At 43.7% G+C, this 16705-nt stretch overlaps 2 protein-coding genes across 2 annotated transcripts; one reads left to right on the top strand and one right to left on the bottom strand.

Moving 5' to 3' along the window:
* Positions 1 to 1597: 1597 nt before the first annotated feature.
* Positions 1598 to 4430, bottom strand: aldob (aldolase b, fructose-bisphosphate). The gene is made up of 9 exons (XM_084353606.1): positions 4323 to 4430; positions 3581 to 3693; positions 3284 to 3495; positions 3143 to 3197; positions 2858 to 3018; positions 2689 to 2772; positions 2415 to 2589; positions 2117 to 2316; positions 1598 to 1865 (listed from the first exon to the last, which is right to left on the bottom strand). Exons 2-9 carry the CDS (start codon positions 3690 to 3692, stop codon positions 1770 to 1772), a joined length of 1095 nt encoding a protein of 364 aa, XP_084209732.1. The 5' UTR covers position 3693; positions 4323 to 4430; the 3' UTR covers positions 1598 to 1769.
* A 3081-nt stretch (positions 4431 to 7511) lies between these two features.
* Positions 7512 to 16586, top strand: rnf20 (ring finger protein 20, E3 ubiquitin protein ligase). Its single transcript, XM_084352904.1, has 22 exons — positions 7512 to 7606; positions 8008 to 8188; positions 8303 to 8371; positions 8452 to 8550; positions 8658 to 8805; positions 8899 to 9084; positions 9215 to 9330; positions 9647 to 9793; positions 10099 to 10173; positions 10277 to 10396; positions 10505 to 10684; positions 10768 to 10903; positions 11003 to 11124; positions 11250 to 11406; positions 11525 to 11837; positions 12839 to 12956; positions 13100 to 13249; positions 13346 to 13558; positions 13902 to 14027; positions 14118 to 14258; positions 14805 to 14909; positions 15788 to 16586. The coding sequence occupies exons 2-22, from the start codon at positions 8018 to 8020 to the stop codon at positions 15962 to 15964; spliced, it is 3069 nt and encodes a 1022-aa protein (XP_084209030.1). The 5' UTR covers positions 7512 to 7606; positions 8008 to 8017; the 3' UTR covers positions 15965 to 16586.
* Positions 16587 to 16705: the final 119 nt, after the last annotated feature.

Consider the following 16705-nt stretch of genomic DNA (forward strand, 5'->3'; position numbering starts at 1 on the left):
GAGAGTATATTAACAAATTACTTTTAATCTACTTGTGCATCCCTCGATTAAGTTTGGGAAAGGCTCCTATTTGCAGTGTCCGATCAGCGATATTAGGTAGCACTTGCCCCGCTTGGTCACAATATTATCAGCCCTGTCAATCCTTTGGAGGAAAAATCTGTCATTAACCTCTCTGAACTGTGCTCTTTCATTTTCTGGAGACATTTCTGGGTTTTAGTGTGTTTCTCAGTGCATTTCCCACAGACTTAAATACAGCTGACACCACAGTCTGGCGCCAAAACAAGAGTAAGTGATGTAATAGCCCTTCCTTCCTGTTGAGGTTCGTTGGCCGAATGAGGAAGTGAAAACTTTGCATGACGCAGCATTAGCAAAGTGTCAGCAGAACCTGGCAGAAAGGGACAGATCTAAATAGACAAAACAGTAAAAAAAAAAAAAAAAAAGTATAGTTGGACCTGGGATATCGCTAGCAACTGCTAAAGAAAACAACTTAATTTTCATAAATATTCTTTTCTCTATTCTTTTCCCTTTTTTTTTTTATCCTTTTCCATCTTTCTCCTCATTTTGTTTTTTTCCTTCTGTTCTTTCTTTTCTGTTGTTTGTTACCAAAACCACTTCGCACAATGCTCCTCTACACTTGCAAACAAACTTACACTCACACTCCAGGAATCCTATGCAACACACCTCCCTGCACTTTGTCTAACACAAATAGCCTACTGCCCCCCAAAGCCAAAGTGCAGTAACTACAATTTTGGTCAACATTGAGCGCTGACTGTAAGTTGAACATAAAAATCTCTTTCATCTTGCTGTTTTAGAGAAAAAGTTGTGCAAAAATTGCAGCAACTATAAAATCAAACCGGACCACAGTAAGTGTAGTTGTTTGTATTTTTCCAGATTCATTGTCATCATTATTAAATGTTTTGTATTTATCTTGCTGTGCACCTACATGATTTTATGCTTGTCTGCTTCTACTTTAATCATGTTTTTCATACACACGTCTGCACAACCTATTTATCTGTTGCAGGATATACGTGAACTGGGTCATAGGTCAAATAATTGGTCATGATTTTCAAATTGCTTCAACGCATTTATCAAGCACACGACTGCATTTGGCTTGATAGTAAAAAAAAAAAAAAAGCTTTGAAGCCACTTTTCTGTTTCACATTTAACGTAGTGTGGTTAGCCTTTGTAGGGCAGCATAGTCCTAATATGTTGTTTTGCCATTGTATCTACTCAGTGCATGTTTTCACCCGGTGTGCAAGCACAGTCATGTCCTCTGATGTATCGAGTTGTGTCCTGCTTCACCTCGATCGAAAAAAAAACAAAAACTTGATTGCGTTCTACAAATCTGTGTTGAAAAGTGAGAATGCCTCTTGCTGGTTGAGATAAACTAGGATGAGACGGAGTGGACAGTAAGCAGGAATGCCTTTTGCATGCCAACATCCACAAGTACGTCATTGAGAAGGTTAAGTAAAACAAAGCTACGACACCTCGGCCAGGCTTACAGGCATAAAAGTCCACAATTTATAGCAGACAACGATGTATTTAATATTATTGTTGTGAGATCAGATCCCAAAGCACAAAAACTGCAACCACACCATCACTTTGGTCACTTAATTTATTTCCAGTCATTTCACCGAGTAGACAAACAGTAGTTAAACTTTGTACATGTCTCCCCCTGGTGTTGGTCGTCTAGGGAAGAGGGAAATCCAGCTGAGGGTTTTGGTCGTAGTCACATTTGGTCCATGTACATTTTTTTTTCTTTACAGTATTTAATAGACGTAGCTGGCAGTGTACAGGGACTGCTTGGAGGCCTGGTCAGCTGAGCCGGAGGGCTTGTACTCGCCTTTGGAAGCCAGGCCATTGATCTGAAGAGAGGAGGGGAGTGTTAGGGCAAAGTCAAATCTGAGTGTTAATGATCAGCCAAGTTACCTAAACCACATTAGTGCGCGACGGAAAAGACAAAAAGCTTGTTATCATCAATCATTCACCAGTCAGTATAAAGCTGCGTAATGTAAGATAAGAGCCGTTTAAAAGCCAGGTTTGTGCACAGTCCACAACTACAAACTGATAAGTGTGATTTAATTATTAGCATCCACTCATGCCCTCCGACGCTTACCTTGGCCCTGGTGACGAAAGCTTCCTGTGAAGCTCCCTTGTTGGCATCCTTGCCCTGCCAGGCTGCAAGAGCAGAGGCCTGCAGTGCACGGCCGTAAGAGAAGGTCAGCTTCCAGGGGCGATGGAGGGGCACCTGGTTGATGGCGTTCAGGTGGACGGAGGCCTCCTCTTCACTCTGGCCTCCGGACAGGAAGCAGATGCCTTGAAAGATAAAAGAAAGCAGCTTACTACTTGTACTTGAAAATCATTAAGAAATTTAAAATCCTTGTTGAAGGAAAAGCTGGCTATATGACACTCACCAGGCACAGACGCAGGGACGGTGCGCCTCAGAGCGGTCACTGTGGCCATGGCAACCTCCTGAGGGGTGAACTTCGTAGGGCAAGAGTGTCCAGGAGTGACCATGTTGGGCTTCAGAAGAGTGCCCTCCAGGTAAACGTGGTGGTCGGACAGAGCTTTGTACACAGCAGCCAGAACCTACAGGTGAAAGAGCAGATTTATTACCACTCAAGCTTCAAAATATAATCTGATTGGGAACCATTTTACTGCTGACAATGCCAAAGGTGATGTACCAACCTTTTCTGAGACATACTGGCAGCGCTGCAGGTCGTGGTCTCCGTCAGGCAGGATCTCTGGCTCCACAATGGGCACCAGGCCGTTCTGTCGGAGTACAGAAATGTTGATTTAAAATCAGGAACTCAAAGCCAATGATTGTCATTTCTGTAGCGAATGTGGCTGCACACACCTGCTGGCAGATGCTGGCGTATCTGGCAAGGACATTGGCGTTCTCTGCGATGGCGAGAGCTGACGGGCAGCCGTCCGAGATCTTGAGGACACACCTCCACTTGGCAAAATCACATCCGTCCTTCTTGTACTGGGCGCAGCGCTCAGAGAGGCCATCAAGACCTGAGAGGAACAAGCCGCAGAAAGTTATGGTGGAACTGTTCCTTCTGCATTATGTTGCTGAAATGTGCAAAGACATTTAGAGATTTCATGAATTGTACACAGAGAAGCAATAATCTATTTTCACCTTGTGTGGTGGTTTCTTTATCTGTGCCCATCAGACCAGCTGTGCCTTTGTCCACCTGCAGCAAGGGAACCAAACATTGACTTACAAGAAAGACCTTGGGGTGCGTGCATTCAACTGAACCTTCATTTATAGGCTCCTCACCTTGATGCCGACGACAATGCACTTCTCCTTAATGACCTGGGGGAAGAGCTTGCCGTTGCTTGATTTCTGGTAGAGCGTCTCGTGGAAGAAGATGATCCCACCCACGCAGTTGGCGATGGAGGCGTCGGTGGAGAAGAGGAGGTCACGGAAGTAGCGACGGTTCTCCTCGGTGTTCTCCACGTTGATGTTCTGGAGACGCTTTCCCATGGTTCCTTGACAGAGGAGGGTACGAAAATCAATTCACCTGCACACTCTGCGGACGTCTCACCTCTCATTCACTGAGAACTTGAAGCTCACCTGTTGATTCATCTGCAGCCAGGATTCCCTTTCCTGGAGCGACGATCCTCTGAGCAATGTCAGAGAGCTCCTTCTTCTGCTCCGGAGTCAGGGATGGGAACTGATGAGTCATCCTAGAGGACAGAAACAAGTTATTTCACAGGTAATCAAAAAAACCCTCCAAGACTCGATTAAGCAGGAAGAAGATTTTATCTTTCTTTTCCCCCATCAAACTTCCTGCCTCTCTTGCGCCACCTCTGTAAATATTTGGCTTGCATGGTTGAACTTTGCCCTCCAAACATAACTTCTGACTTTGAGCGTGCAACAGTTCATAGTTCACGCAAAGTTGTTGACTACATGATGTTTTTTTTCCCCCCTAATAGTTTCTGCAGAAGTCTAAACAAACAGCATGATGATGATGTGTAGGACAAGAAATCACGAGCATCTTTGGCAATCTCTACAGGATCATAAACTGCAGAAGGCGGATGTGAGTTTGTTTTTCTATTTGCACAACAAAAGAAGCCTTGTGGCTCGACATATAATAGCCCTTTCAAAGTAAAATCATTTCAAATCCATGTTGCAAAGGGAAAGTTGACGTGACACCCTGTTTTTACTGTTTAAAACAACTTCAATCCATAACTGCATCAATGCACACTAGAAACGTGAGGAATCTGCAGAAAGTCAGTTCACTTCTCATACAAACAGCAACAGCATCAATATGCACAGGGTTAAATAACAAAAAGTACTTGAAAACACGTCTTACTTGAGAGTTTGGTCAGACAGCGACGGCAACAGAGAGGACAGACGGTTTCCACAGCCTCCAAACAGTAATTGGACTGATTGAGAAGGCCGAGCATTGGGCACAAAGCTGTATTTATTGTCTGCTGGGAGCTGAGGGGGCGGGGCTTGTGACTGACGTGGCGGGGCGTGCGTCGCCCCGGCCACGCGATTGGTCGGATCAGCCGGAGGGGGGCGGAGTCTGCGGCTTTTGTGGACTTTATGCTCTGTCAGAGCCTGAGGTGAAAACAAGCAGGAACACTGTGTGTCGGCTGAAGTGAGTTATAAAAGTATGCATGCACGCATCAGTCGGTCCTCACACAGCCCCGCCTCCTCTCCCGGCTCACTGCACTGTTGCTTCACTCAGAGACAATGATGAACTGTACTTACAGAGGCCTGCTGCAATGTTGCAAGTCAGGTTTCTTTGTGTCTTTGTCCTGGTAAAGTGTAGATTACCACAGCATGTAATGATATGAGTGATTGTCTCATTTGGGCTGCCTTGTTTAACTGGTTTGTGTATTAACAGCTCAAATCGATTGCTGAAAATAGCCCACAGCATGTAATATGTGTGGTTGTCTCACTCGGTTGTATACAGATATAACAGCGTTGACACATTTACAATGCTCCAAAAATGGGAATAATTTACTACTTTACTTTATAATTGAATATATGGAAAACTTTTTCTTGTTCAGTTAAGATGACACCTTCCTTAAAGGCAGCTGACAAATCATGGTTTGTCAGCAGGATTACACAAAATCTACAGAACAGATTTCCATGAAACTTGGACAGAGGACGGGTCTCGGCACAGAAAAGACCCCATTAACTTTTGGTGCGGATCTGAATAAAGGGACAGACCAAGAATTTTTTTTCTCACTTTCTTTAACGTTGCAAGATGGGGCGGTTTTTTACATTTTCCTCAATTTCTCAGGGAATTATCCATTGATCTTGATGAAAAATAAATCAGGCTCATTTAGGTTCCTGGTATCAATGACTGAGTATAATTTTATGCAGATCCAAATAAAAATGCATAAGTTGCAGATTTAAATATGTTTTCTTTGATACTGGATTAGATTTGATTTAATTAAAGGTGACTGTTGGGCCTTGGCAGAGGTATGCACTCTACTTGTATTAACTTTTATTTCATGTTATTATAATTGTCATCATCAATTCACTTTCAGGTGCAATTTAAGTTGAGGGGATGCATTTCTCACACTACAGGAGTTGTAGCTTAGTTCCTTCATTGGGCGCAAATTATCCACCAGTTCCTGCAGCAGAACCTGCTTTTCTTGCTACCTTGTTAAACTGGCTTGTGTCTTATGCATCACATTGCTCATCAAGCATCTCATGCATTAACAGTTCTCAAATCGATTGCTGAAAATGGCCCAAAGCATGTAATATGTGTGATTGTTTCATTTGGGTGTATACAGAAGACAGTGTTGACACATTATCAATGCTCCAAAAATGAGAGATTTACTGCTTAACTTTATAATTGAATATATGGAAAACGTTTTCTTGTTCAGTTGAGATGACACCTTCCTTAAAGGCACACTGTGTAGTTTTTGGGAAGAAATTTTAATCAGAAGAGAAAAATCTTCATTGATCGATTACGTTTAAATGCTTCGTTTTCATGACTAAATAAACTGAATATACAAACTGACACTAAAGATAAAATATGTATTGAATTAAAATATGTGATGAGATGTGATGAGATGAGATGAAATGTACTCAGATTATCCCAAATGTTTCCAACAATGTTCAACCCAGAGAAATACACAAGTTTACTCAAGGTGATGGTACTTTTCATTTTGTCACCGCCGCTACTTCCAGGATTAGAAAGTCAGCAAACAAGACTAAATTTAAGGTGAATAAAACTTTAAAACATGACCTCATCTGTGAACATTTGTGCCTGAGTCACATCAGATAGATTAACATCAGCAAAGATGGCTGTTTAATTCAACATTATAGGACATAAACACCCAAAAACCAAGCATCAATTCACTTTCAGGTGCAATTTAAGTTAAGGGAATGCATTTCTCACACTACAGGAGTTTTACCTTAGTTCCTTCATTGTGCACAAATTATCCACCAGTTCCTGCAGCAGAACCTGCTTTTCTTGCAACCTTGTTTAACTGGCTTGTGCCTTATGCGTCACATTGCTCATCAAGCACGTCATGCATAAACAGTTCTCAAATCGATTGCTGAAAACAGCCCAGAAAGAACTTGTAGGGGTGTTTGTAATGCCGTCACCGGTGACCTCAGCAGATAGGGACATTTGAAGCGATAGGCTGGGGTAGATCTGTAACTCACAAATAATGACAAGCCAACTTTTGCACAACCTGGACTCTGCCCCCTGTTCAATGTAACCCTTAATAGTGCTTATCAGAGTTCAGTCTCTGATCATGAGTCCCTTTTTACATAAGGACTGTCTGAGAAAAGGACTATCAGGGGAGTGCAAAATGTTGTCCAGACAAGTTTGATCTCCTCACAAGTATGTGGAGTAAATTAAAAAAAGATAGTGCCAAAGGAATGTTGGTTTGGCAGTCTCGGTTGCCAGATAATTGCAACAATATCCACAAACATTGCAGCTCTAATAGATCCATGGATCTGTGGAAGCAATCCAACACTGCAGCCACAGAAAGAGTCCCTACTGTGAAGCCGTATTGCGTCGATCAGGACATGTCTGATTTGCCTCAGTAGTTTCAATAAAGAGAAATCCTCCATGTGCATTAGAAATGGCTGTCTTGATCTATGTGCAGTTTTCACTTTCTTGCAGCACAATGTTTTGGATCTAGTAGATGTACAATTAAACTGCACTCTATACTTGAGGTCATATTTGTAAGAAAAGTACATTTTTGAGTCACATTACCAACCCGTTAAATACTGACGCTTTTGGATTGTAGGTCATGTCAGCCAAAGTGTCAGTTTTTGGCAAGTGGGGAAAACCAAAGAGTCACGTTGAGACTCAACAATCAACTTTTCTTATAAATACGACCTTTAAGATAAGACTGGATCACCAACAGGGCAGAGAGGGCAACTGCCACTGTTATAAAAACTTCTCCAAAGTAAAGATACTGTGTTTTTCCTCAGGGCTCCCCTGGCTGTTGAGCAGAGTGTGATCTCCTCCACGCCGGCAGGGGGCGCAGTACCGGCTGAAGATGTCCGACTCCGCACGCAGATCGTTTACACTTCCGTTTCCGAGAGGCAAGGAGCCGCAACAACAACAGGCACAGACAGATTTAGTTCACTATAAACCTCTTAACATTAATATCGGTAAGACTTTGGTAAAGATTGAGTGATACGACATTAATTCAAAGTAAATGCATTGATCTGCCGGGTCAGAAACGAGCTCCACTGAGCACCGGCAGCAGTTAAAGCTAGCGTTAGCAAACGGCTAACGTTAGCCTAACTTAACCAGACACTGACTGATTTAATCAGCTTGTTCGTGGTTTACAATGCGATAAATCTTTTCTGTTTGTATTTGTCTCATTACTTTGCTAGATGAATACAGTTTCAGAGTAAACATTAAGGCAGTTATTTTTAAAGCATCTGCTAGCTACATGTACAACATAGCATAGCTCTGTCGTTCATCCAGTCAAAGCACCTGAATCAGTGGACCTCCACGTTTTTCCATCACATTTAGCTTTAATTTCCCGTCTTTCTGTTTGTTTCAGGAGTCTGAGGATGTCGGGACAGAAGCGTCCTGCTGACCCTAGCGGTTCCTCGTCCTCCGGTGCCCCCCCAGAGAAGCGGAGGGAGAGGGAAGGAGAGGACGGGGGACCCGGTGTCAGCGCTGCTGCCGGGGGGAGCACCGCGGTGGAGACTGTCATCAAGCTGGGAGGAGTGTCCAACTCGGTGAGAAGCCCCATTAACTTTCCACTCCACTGCTGACATGTATTCACTTCATCTCAGTGGTGTGCAGTCTCTCTACTTGTTTGGCTGTTTTTCATGTTTGAATTGTCTTTTCAGGAAGAACAAGACATCAAAGCTCTCCAGGCTAAGAACCGCAAATTGGGAGAAGCTCTCGATCTTAGACAGGTAAATGAATTCCCTAAAATGTGTATACAACTCTGTATAGACACATATTCCCTTTGGAATAAAGCTAAATCTCTTTGCAGGTGATTGAGGATGAATTGCGAGAGCGAATCGAACGACTGGAGACCCGGCAGGCGACCGATGATGCCAGTCTGCTCATCCTCAACAGATACTGGAACCAGGTAAACAAGTTCAGACAAGAAAGCAAAAAGTCCTTGTTCAACATTTAAAGTCGCCTCTCCTATATAGATCAAAGAGTCCATGAGTGATGCCATTCTTTCTCCTTCAGTTCGATGAAAACATTCAGCTGACCATCAGGCGTTATGACCAAGCAAGCACCGAAACTGAGAAATCTCTGGCAGGCGAGGGACGGAGCCTCAAGCCGGGGACTCCAGAGCCTGATGGCGACTCTAACCAGGAGAGGGCCAAGGACAGAGGTAAAGACCCGGGGGGTGACACAGGATCATGACTCTGACAGCAATGACATGCAGATGTTTGATCGTATTTGATTTTCTGCTGTTGTCACTCAGGCCAAACAGGAGAGGGGGCCAACTCCTTCCTGGCCACGCTGGCGAGCAGCAGCAGCGAGGAGATGGAGGCTGAGCTGCTGGAGAGGGTGGAGTCCAGCCAGAAGCAGGCCAATCATGTGGTGGAGATCTATGAGTGTCTGAAGAGCACCGTGGACCAACTGAAGGCAGAGGTGGACTCTGGAGTTGGTGAGATAAAACGAAGGATACAAATTAAATTGCAGTGGTGGAGAATTTTATTTGGGAGGAATTTATTAAATCAGTGTTTGTGTGTACACTCATAAAAATGGGGTGTTGTTGTTGTTGCTTTTCTTTCCAGAGGGCAGTCTGTGGCAGGCGGCTTCCAAACTGAACTCCCTCCTGACCAGTGAAAACGAGCGGCTGCAGCAGCTGACTGAGGACCTGAAGCAGAAGCACAGCCACATGACAAGCGAGGTACAAATGGCATATTCCTATTATGTCCTGCCTCAGGTCAAGCCATTCCTAGCTGTTAAAAATATGCATGTAAAAGTGTTATTGTTTGAATACAGCCGGGACTGCTGCACACTTTTCTACTGCTACTTAATCAGAGGCTGCTTATTTGTAAAGAGAAGAGAATTGAGGCACTTGAGTCTTTGAATAGCAATTTTACTGTTACTCATTACCATCTAGTAACGTCTGCTTTATTGCAAAGTAATAGCATATGAAAAACTATGTTTCTGTCAGCTCTTGTGTGTGGGGTCAAGTCTCTTTTTATTCCCGTCTTGTCCAGTCCCGGTCTCTGGGTCGCGCAGCTAACAAAGCAGACCAGCGTGTGAGCGAGCTGCAGGTTCTGATCGAGGAGCTCCAGTGGGACATGGAGAAGATCCGCCGCAGAGAGAACAGACTGAATGCACACCTGATCGAGATACTGGAGAGGGTGAGGATGTGCTCTCTTTGTGTGTTTGTGTGTTTCTCATTTGTCTCACACAGTGTGTGATCTAATCTAAATCTGATACCTTGATAGAGGTAATTTCATATCAAAATAACAACACATATCAATATGTAGCATATTTTCTGTAAATTCAATGAATAGCCTGTATAAGATAACAACATGGAAAGGTCTATTTTCCTGTCGTCACATGATGTTTATCATCGTGTCACACAGCCCTTGTGACAGTGTTGCGTAAATGTCCTGATGTTTATGTGGAAGTATGTTGTAACCCTCCCTGCAATGTGTCCCAGGTGAACAGCAAAGGCTATAAGGTGTGTGGGGAGGCCAGCAGTGTTTGTGGGACCATCACCATTAACAAGAGAAAGGTAGGTATTTCAAGAAGATGTGAAGTTTCCTGATTTTGTGTTTCTACTTTCCGCACCTTGCTTTTCATACTTGCTGATGTTTTCCCTCTTCTCTCCTTTCAAGTTTGAAGAAATGAACAGTGAGATGGAGGAGAACAAGGAGCTGGCAGACAACCGCCTCATTGAGCTGCAGAAGCTCCAGCAGGACCTGCAGACTGTGCACCAGGAGAACAACAGCACGAAGGTTCTCCCGCACCATTCTTATGACTTTCATTTGGAGACGGCTCATTGATGGAAAGTTAAGCCGCATTAAACCAAAAGACTAATTATTTTTTATCTCTGTTCCTCTCAGACGGAGCTGCTGAATCGAGCAGAAGGCATGGTGAAAGAGACCTCTGAGTATCGTTGCCTTCAGTCGCAGTTTTCTGTGCTCTACAATGAGTCTCTTATTCTAAAGGCTCAGTTAGATGAGACGCGCGCTCGTCTCAACACTACCCGGACGGCACGGCTTCGACAGCTGGAGCACATGGAGGTAGGTGTTGTGTGTGTGCGAGCATCAGTGTCTGTTTGTGTCACCTTTCAGTCTTTTCTCACTCTCATCTCCTCTGTGTGCAGAATGATGAGGTGGCTCTGCAGAGGAAGGTTCGTACCGAGGTGTTTCAGCTGGAGGACACACTGGCTCAGGTCAGGAAGGAGTACGAGATGTTGCGCATCGAATTTGAACAGACCCTTGCTGCCAACGAGCAAGCAGGTAACTGACAGGTTCTGCCATAGATGGTGTACAAACTGCACACTTCATCGCTTTCTTTCTGTTTTATCCTGCTTCACTCTGAGCTCTTCTTTCTCTCAGGTCCCATCAACAGGGAGATGCGTCACCTGATCAGCACGCTGCAAACCCACAACCAGCAGATGAAGGGAGAGGTGGTGAAATACAAGATCAGACTGAGAGAAACACAGTCTGAGCTCAACCAGGTGAGTCAAAAGGGGAAAAGGGAAACTCACCAGCAAATGTTAAATCATAGTGTTTGACCTAGAGGTTTAGTAAAGCAGAACACAACAGCACATCAAACTGAAACATTCACCTGTTACCTCTTCAGGTCCGCGCCTCAAAGGGCAATGCCATCCTCCAATCTCAGTCAAGCACAGAGATGGACGTGAAGGATGAGACAACCTCTCCTTCGACCCCAGCTGTCTCTGGGGAACCTGTGATCAAGACAGATCCCGACAACGGCTCCTCCACACCCAGCAGCACAGGTAACTAACATCTATGAAATGTTTTTTAATTAGAAAACTAAACAACTAAAGAACAGTGTTCTTGTGATATATATAAAAGAACTATCCTGTTTCACTTTGCTTTATTTTCTTTCTGTAGGAACCTCGGTGAAAACGGAGCCTGGAGTAGAACCTGAGGCCACAGTGAAAGAGGAGGAGAAAGAGGAGAAGAAAGACAAGGAGGAAAAGAAAGAAAAGGACATTGTAAAGAAAGAGGAGAAAGACCGAGAGCGGGAGAAAGAGAAGGAAAAGGAGAGAGACAGGCCGACCCGCAGCGGTGTAATAAAGGAGGAGAAGGAGAAGCCAGGGAGCAGCAACCAGCCCGAGGAGTCGGCCGGGGAGCGCCTGCCTATGGTCGGAGGGTCAAAGAGGAAGGAGATGGAGCAGCTGAAGATGGTCCGAGCAGAACTTAAGTAAGTTGCATGTATGGAAGTTGGTTTTTATCTGAGACGGTGCTGCTTTTATTTAAATGACCTTATAGATGAAGAAATCCATTTGTCAGGAAGCATTAAATGTTGCTGGATCATTACATTTTTCAATAGATGTTCACAAACGGTCTAATATATAATATTTGGGAACGAAAATGCACATTACAAAGAAATTATAAAACCGGAAAGGTAGTGGTTAGGGTGAGGAAATTGATAAGTTATGTTTTGAGGTTGTCCGTCGCATTCTTGTGAACGAGATCTTCATGGTCTGTTTGGGAATTTTGTCCACTTAGATGAACTTTTTAGAAAATTTAGATATTGGCGGTCAAATGTCTAATAGGATAAAATAATGAAGTGAAGACATTTTGTATCCAAAAGGTCAGGAACAGCTGGTGACTGGTATGCAGAAGCATACAACCAAGATGTGGTAATTCTAGTCTGTCTTGTATTTTTTAAGTTTTTCCGTGTTGGCAGACAACATGTCCCAGGTTGAAGGTGTCTTTGTTATCCCAGTGTGGGAAATTAGTCTCACAGCAGCAGAGATATGTCAAGGAATAGCAAATAAATGCTAAGTGAAGGACAATTGAGTTTGAAGTCTATTGTTCACCACAGTTGCAGAAGAGGATTGTTAAAACATTTTCAACAGCCTATTGTTTTTTCCTGTTATGTGTTGTATTGTTGTTGTTGTTGAGGCTATTTTTTCTGTGGGTCAGCGCTTCAGGCTGTCGCGTCCAATAAAATGTGTACCGTTCATCTAACCCAGAATTCACCAGTCATATGATTCTGTGACTCACCAGCAGTGGCTCACATGGAATATTAGACCCGTGTCTCAAAATAGAGCGGGTAAACAAAAAGGCTATCCCTTAGAAATGTGTCAAAAAGACGGTCCTAATCGTCTATAGCATGATCTCCGCCCTCATTTTCATTTCATAATGATGATCGTAGTTCTGTAATAGACTGTAAGACTTCTCACATCAACTGTGCAGGAAAGCCCAGGAGTCGCAGAGGGAGATGAAGCTGCTGCTGGACATGTACCGCTCAGCGCCGAAGGAGCAGAGGGACAAAGTCCAGCTCATGGCCGCAGAGAAGAAGTCCAAGTCAGAGGTGATCAACAGAGCACACTATAGAACACAGTCATTTACACACAGACATTTACAGTTAAGCATCTGTTTTTCATGTTAATATCTAATCATGATTATTGAAGGTGTTGTGTTGTGGCAGTCCCTTATTAACAATGCTGATTCCAGGGAGAGGAGCTTCGGCAGAGGCTGAGGGAGCTGGAGGAGAGGGAGAGGAGGGAGGGCAAGAAAATGGCGGATGAAGAGGCTCTGAGAAAGATCCGGTCTGTGGAAGAGCAGATCGACATCCTCAACAAGAAGCTCTCTATAGCAAAACAGGTGTGTGGGCGCCTCCATTTTTTTTAGTTTGATGCACAAACAAAGCCTCCTTTCGCTCTCTTGTAACACTGTGTCGCCTCCCCGCTTCCCCTGCAGGAGGAGGACGCACTGCTGAGCGAGATGGACGTGACGGGCCAGGCCTTCGAGGACATGCAGGAACAGAACATCCGTCTGATGCAGCAGCTCAGAGAGAAAGACGATGCCAACTTCAAGCTGATGAGCGAGCGGATCAAGTCCAACCAGATCCACAAGTTGCTAAAGGAGGAGAAGGAGGAGCTGGCCGACCAACTGCTCACTTTAAAAACTCAGGTGAGTCACCTGGCAGCAACATACGGTTCCATCTGCAAGAAGAGGGGCTTGTACACGCTGGTTTTGTGACATAGACACAGTGAAAAATACCTGCAATCATTTCTTACTTTCATGGAATGTACTACGGATTATGTAGAACAAAAAACAAATGCAAAAACTCAACATATTTTACAGATAATGTACAAGCTGACTATCACTTTACTTTTTTGTTTGTCTGCTTGTTTGTTCACCCAATTTGTTGTTTGTCTTTTCCCTGAAATGCCTAATTTGTGTTCTAAGTCTTGTGCGTTTTAAAAAGAATCATTTACCATCATAATGTTTTGCGACTGTGCCTATTTGTCAGGTCGATGCACAGCTGCAGGTGGTGAGGAAGCTTGAGGAAAAGGAGCGCCTCCTGCAGGGCACCATCAGTACTGCAGAGAGAGAGTTGACACTTCGAACACAAGCTTTGGACATGAACAAACGCAAGGTAACACACATCATTCAGAGTGAATTGATCCCAGAAAGGTTGAGCTGCATGTTGGGAAATTCAACACACGTGTCTCTGTTTGTCGTCCAGGCTCAGGACTCTGCGCTGCTGTCAGAGGAGGTGCGAACTCAGCTGGAGCAGGTTCAGCAGAGGCTCAACCTGGTCAGAGAGGAAGTTGTCGAGAACAGCATCTCCCGGGAGAAAGAGTCCTTTAACTCCCGACGAGCACAGGTAACAACAACTAACACGTATTCACAGATAAACTCAAGTTTCAAACGGTACATGAACATAAAAGGCATGGAATATATTGAGGATAAGTTAGGCTAAATGTTACTAAACTTATTTTTTCCATACCCGTGATATGCATTAAACATATCAGATCGACAAAACAATTGGCTTAGATGCAAATTATGACCACAGGAAGAACAAATTATTCTTTGTGACTGTCATAGGACTTGTGGGATGACTGTTTCTTAAAATACACTGCTTGTTCTCTGATGACAAATTAGATTTGAGCATTGAAACCCTTTGTTTCCCCCCTCGCTGTGTTTAGGCTAAATAGTTACGGCCAGTTTCAATTTTGAAATGGTGAAAAATTTCTGCATCCTTAACATTTTCACTGTAAGGTTAATCCTTGTTTGTTTCGTGTTGAGAGTTCAAATCATAGTGGGAAGCTCTAACCGCTAATATAGACTGCTAAAGAACAAGTAAATGCAATCAAAAGTGGAAAACAGACTTCTTTTACTTAAAGCGGTTTATCTCTTTAATACGTTTCAGGAGGACATCTCTAAACTAAGAAGAAAGATCGAGAAGGCCAAGAAACCAGCGGAGAAAATCAGCAACGGAGATGACATCCTGAATGAAGAAATCAATGACTATAAGGTTGGTTTCTGTGATGCTGCGTAGACTGAAAACGTCCTTTCAAACTTTATTTCACTTAATCCAGCTTCAGCAAAGTCAGAGAGTAAGATCAGTTACAGAGCAGCGTCATGGATGCTGGTCAGGTTTAGACACATCCACATGTTTTGAATAACTCATTGATGAATTATTATTAGTTATTTTGCAGATTAGAACAGTTCCTTTCAAAGTCGGGTTTTACCATTAGGTGTTTTTTTTGTGACTGTTGGATACCCCTATGGTAGCTAAGACATGATAAATTGCCCTCTCAGGTGCCCTTCCAGTGCCCACTTCAAGTGCTGATGCCCTTTTTTTTTCTGCCCCTGCTCCCCAAACATCCCGGTCCCTGTAACCACTGGTTACAAACAAGTTGTGATGGTACTCTTAACCCAGAGTAATCTCTATCACTCTACCAAATGAGACCAGCTGTCAGTGTGATCACACTCTTTTAATGGGAACACACAAGAACACTTAAAACTCCCACCAACTGTGCGATGATTCAACATCACACATAAAAAATGACAATTGCAGTCTGCGTTCTGTTTGAGCTACTGAAATCTCAGTGACTCAGATTTTTCCAGACTTGGTCGTAATCTTGGAAGTGGTTTGATATAATCATGAGGGGTCTGAATGCTTTGATTATACAGCCTGTCGTACTGCCAGATTTATGTGTCGGCTGTTCTCTGTTCTCTCCTCTCAGTCGTCACCACATCAGAGTTATAATAAAGAGCCTTCACATCATTTGGTGTGTTCCCAGTTAAGGACAGTCAAACTTGAAGTTATTTGTGTCCACTCATCACAAATCATTCAGGTCAGGACAAAAATGGCTTCTCTCTTTCTCTCCCCCTCCCCCTCCCCCTCAGGCTCGTCTAACGTGTCCGTGCTGCAACTCCCGGGTGAAGGATGCGGTACTGACAAAGTGCTTCCACGTCTTCTGCTTCGAGTGCGTGAAGACACGCTACGACACGCGTCAGAGGAAGTGCCCCAAGTGCAACGCCGCCTTCGGAGCAAACGACTTCCACCGCATTTACATCGGCTGAAGGCGCAGTCCGCCGCGTTTACTGGAGAGGAATAAAGGGGCCGACAAGAAAAGCAGTAGTACAAATACTGCCGGGGGCAAGACTCACCATTATGAACATGTACCCGCCCTCCCTCCTCCATACAAGACTACATGAGTGTGATATCTCTGGATGATTCCAGCCTCGTAGGGCCGCAGTGATGCTCTGAACCGAACGCTTTAATGTTTTTGGTTTTTTAAAGAATGACTGAATTCATCTCCCCCCATCCAGTACCCACTACTTTACTGTGTGCTTTCAGATACTGAAGCAGGAAGAATGGAGGGAATGCGATCATGCGAGTTTGCATCACATACTGCATTGTGTGTGCGTGCGTGTGTGTGTGCGCGTGTGTTTGTGGGCGTTTGAAAACAACCTATTCAACAAACCAGTATACAAAGAAAACGATTAGTTCAGTGAGAAATAAAAATAAAGTTCCTCCCATGTCTGTTTAATGTTGGTGTGTATGTACATATGCTGTGTCTCTTTACTGTTTAATTTTTTATTTGAATCTGCCTTTTCTCTAAAAATCTCTACAATCTGACTTGATGCTGTGTACTTGCTGTTCCACTAGTTATTAAACTGTTCAGCTCTTGCTTTCATTTCACTAATTTTCTATTTAAATGTGTATAAATCATCAGACGTGGACTGGAGTCGACTCTGTTTTGAGAACTTGACTCGACAGAACATAAATGACTTAGGACTCGATTTGGACGTTAAATACTT

This window comes from Pagrus pagrus (genome assembly GCF_965226575.1).
Source record: "Pagrus pagrus genome assembly, chromosome: 5".
NCBI lineage: Eukaryota > Metazoa > Chordata > Actinopteri > Spariformes > Sparidae > Pagrus > Pagrus pagrus.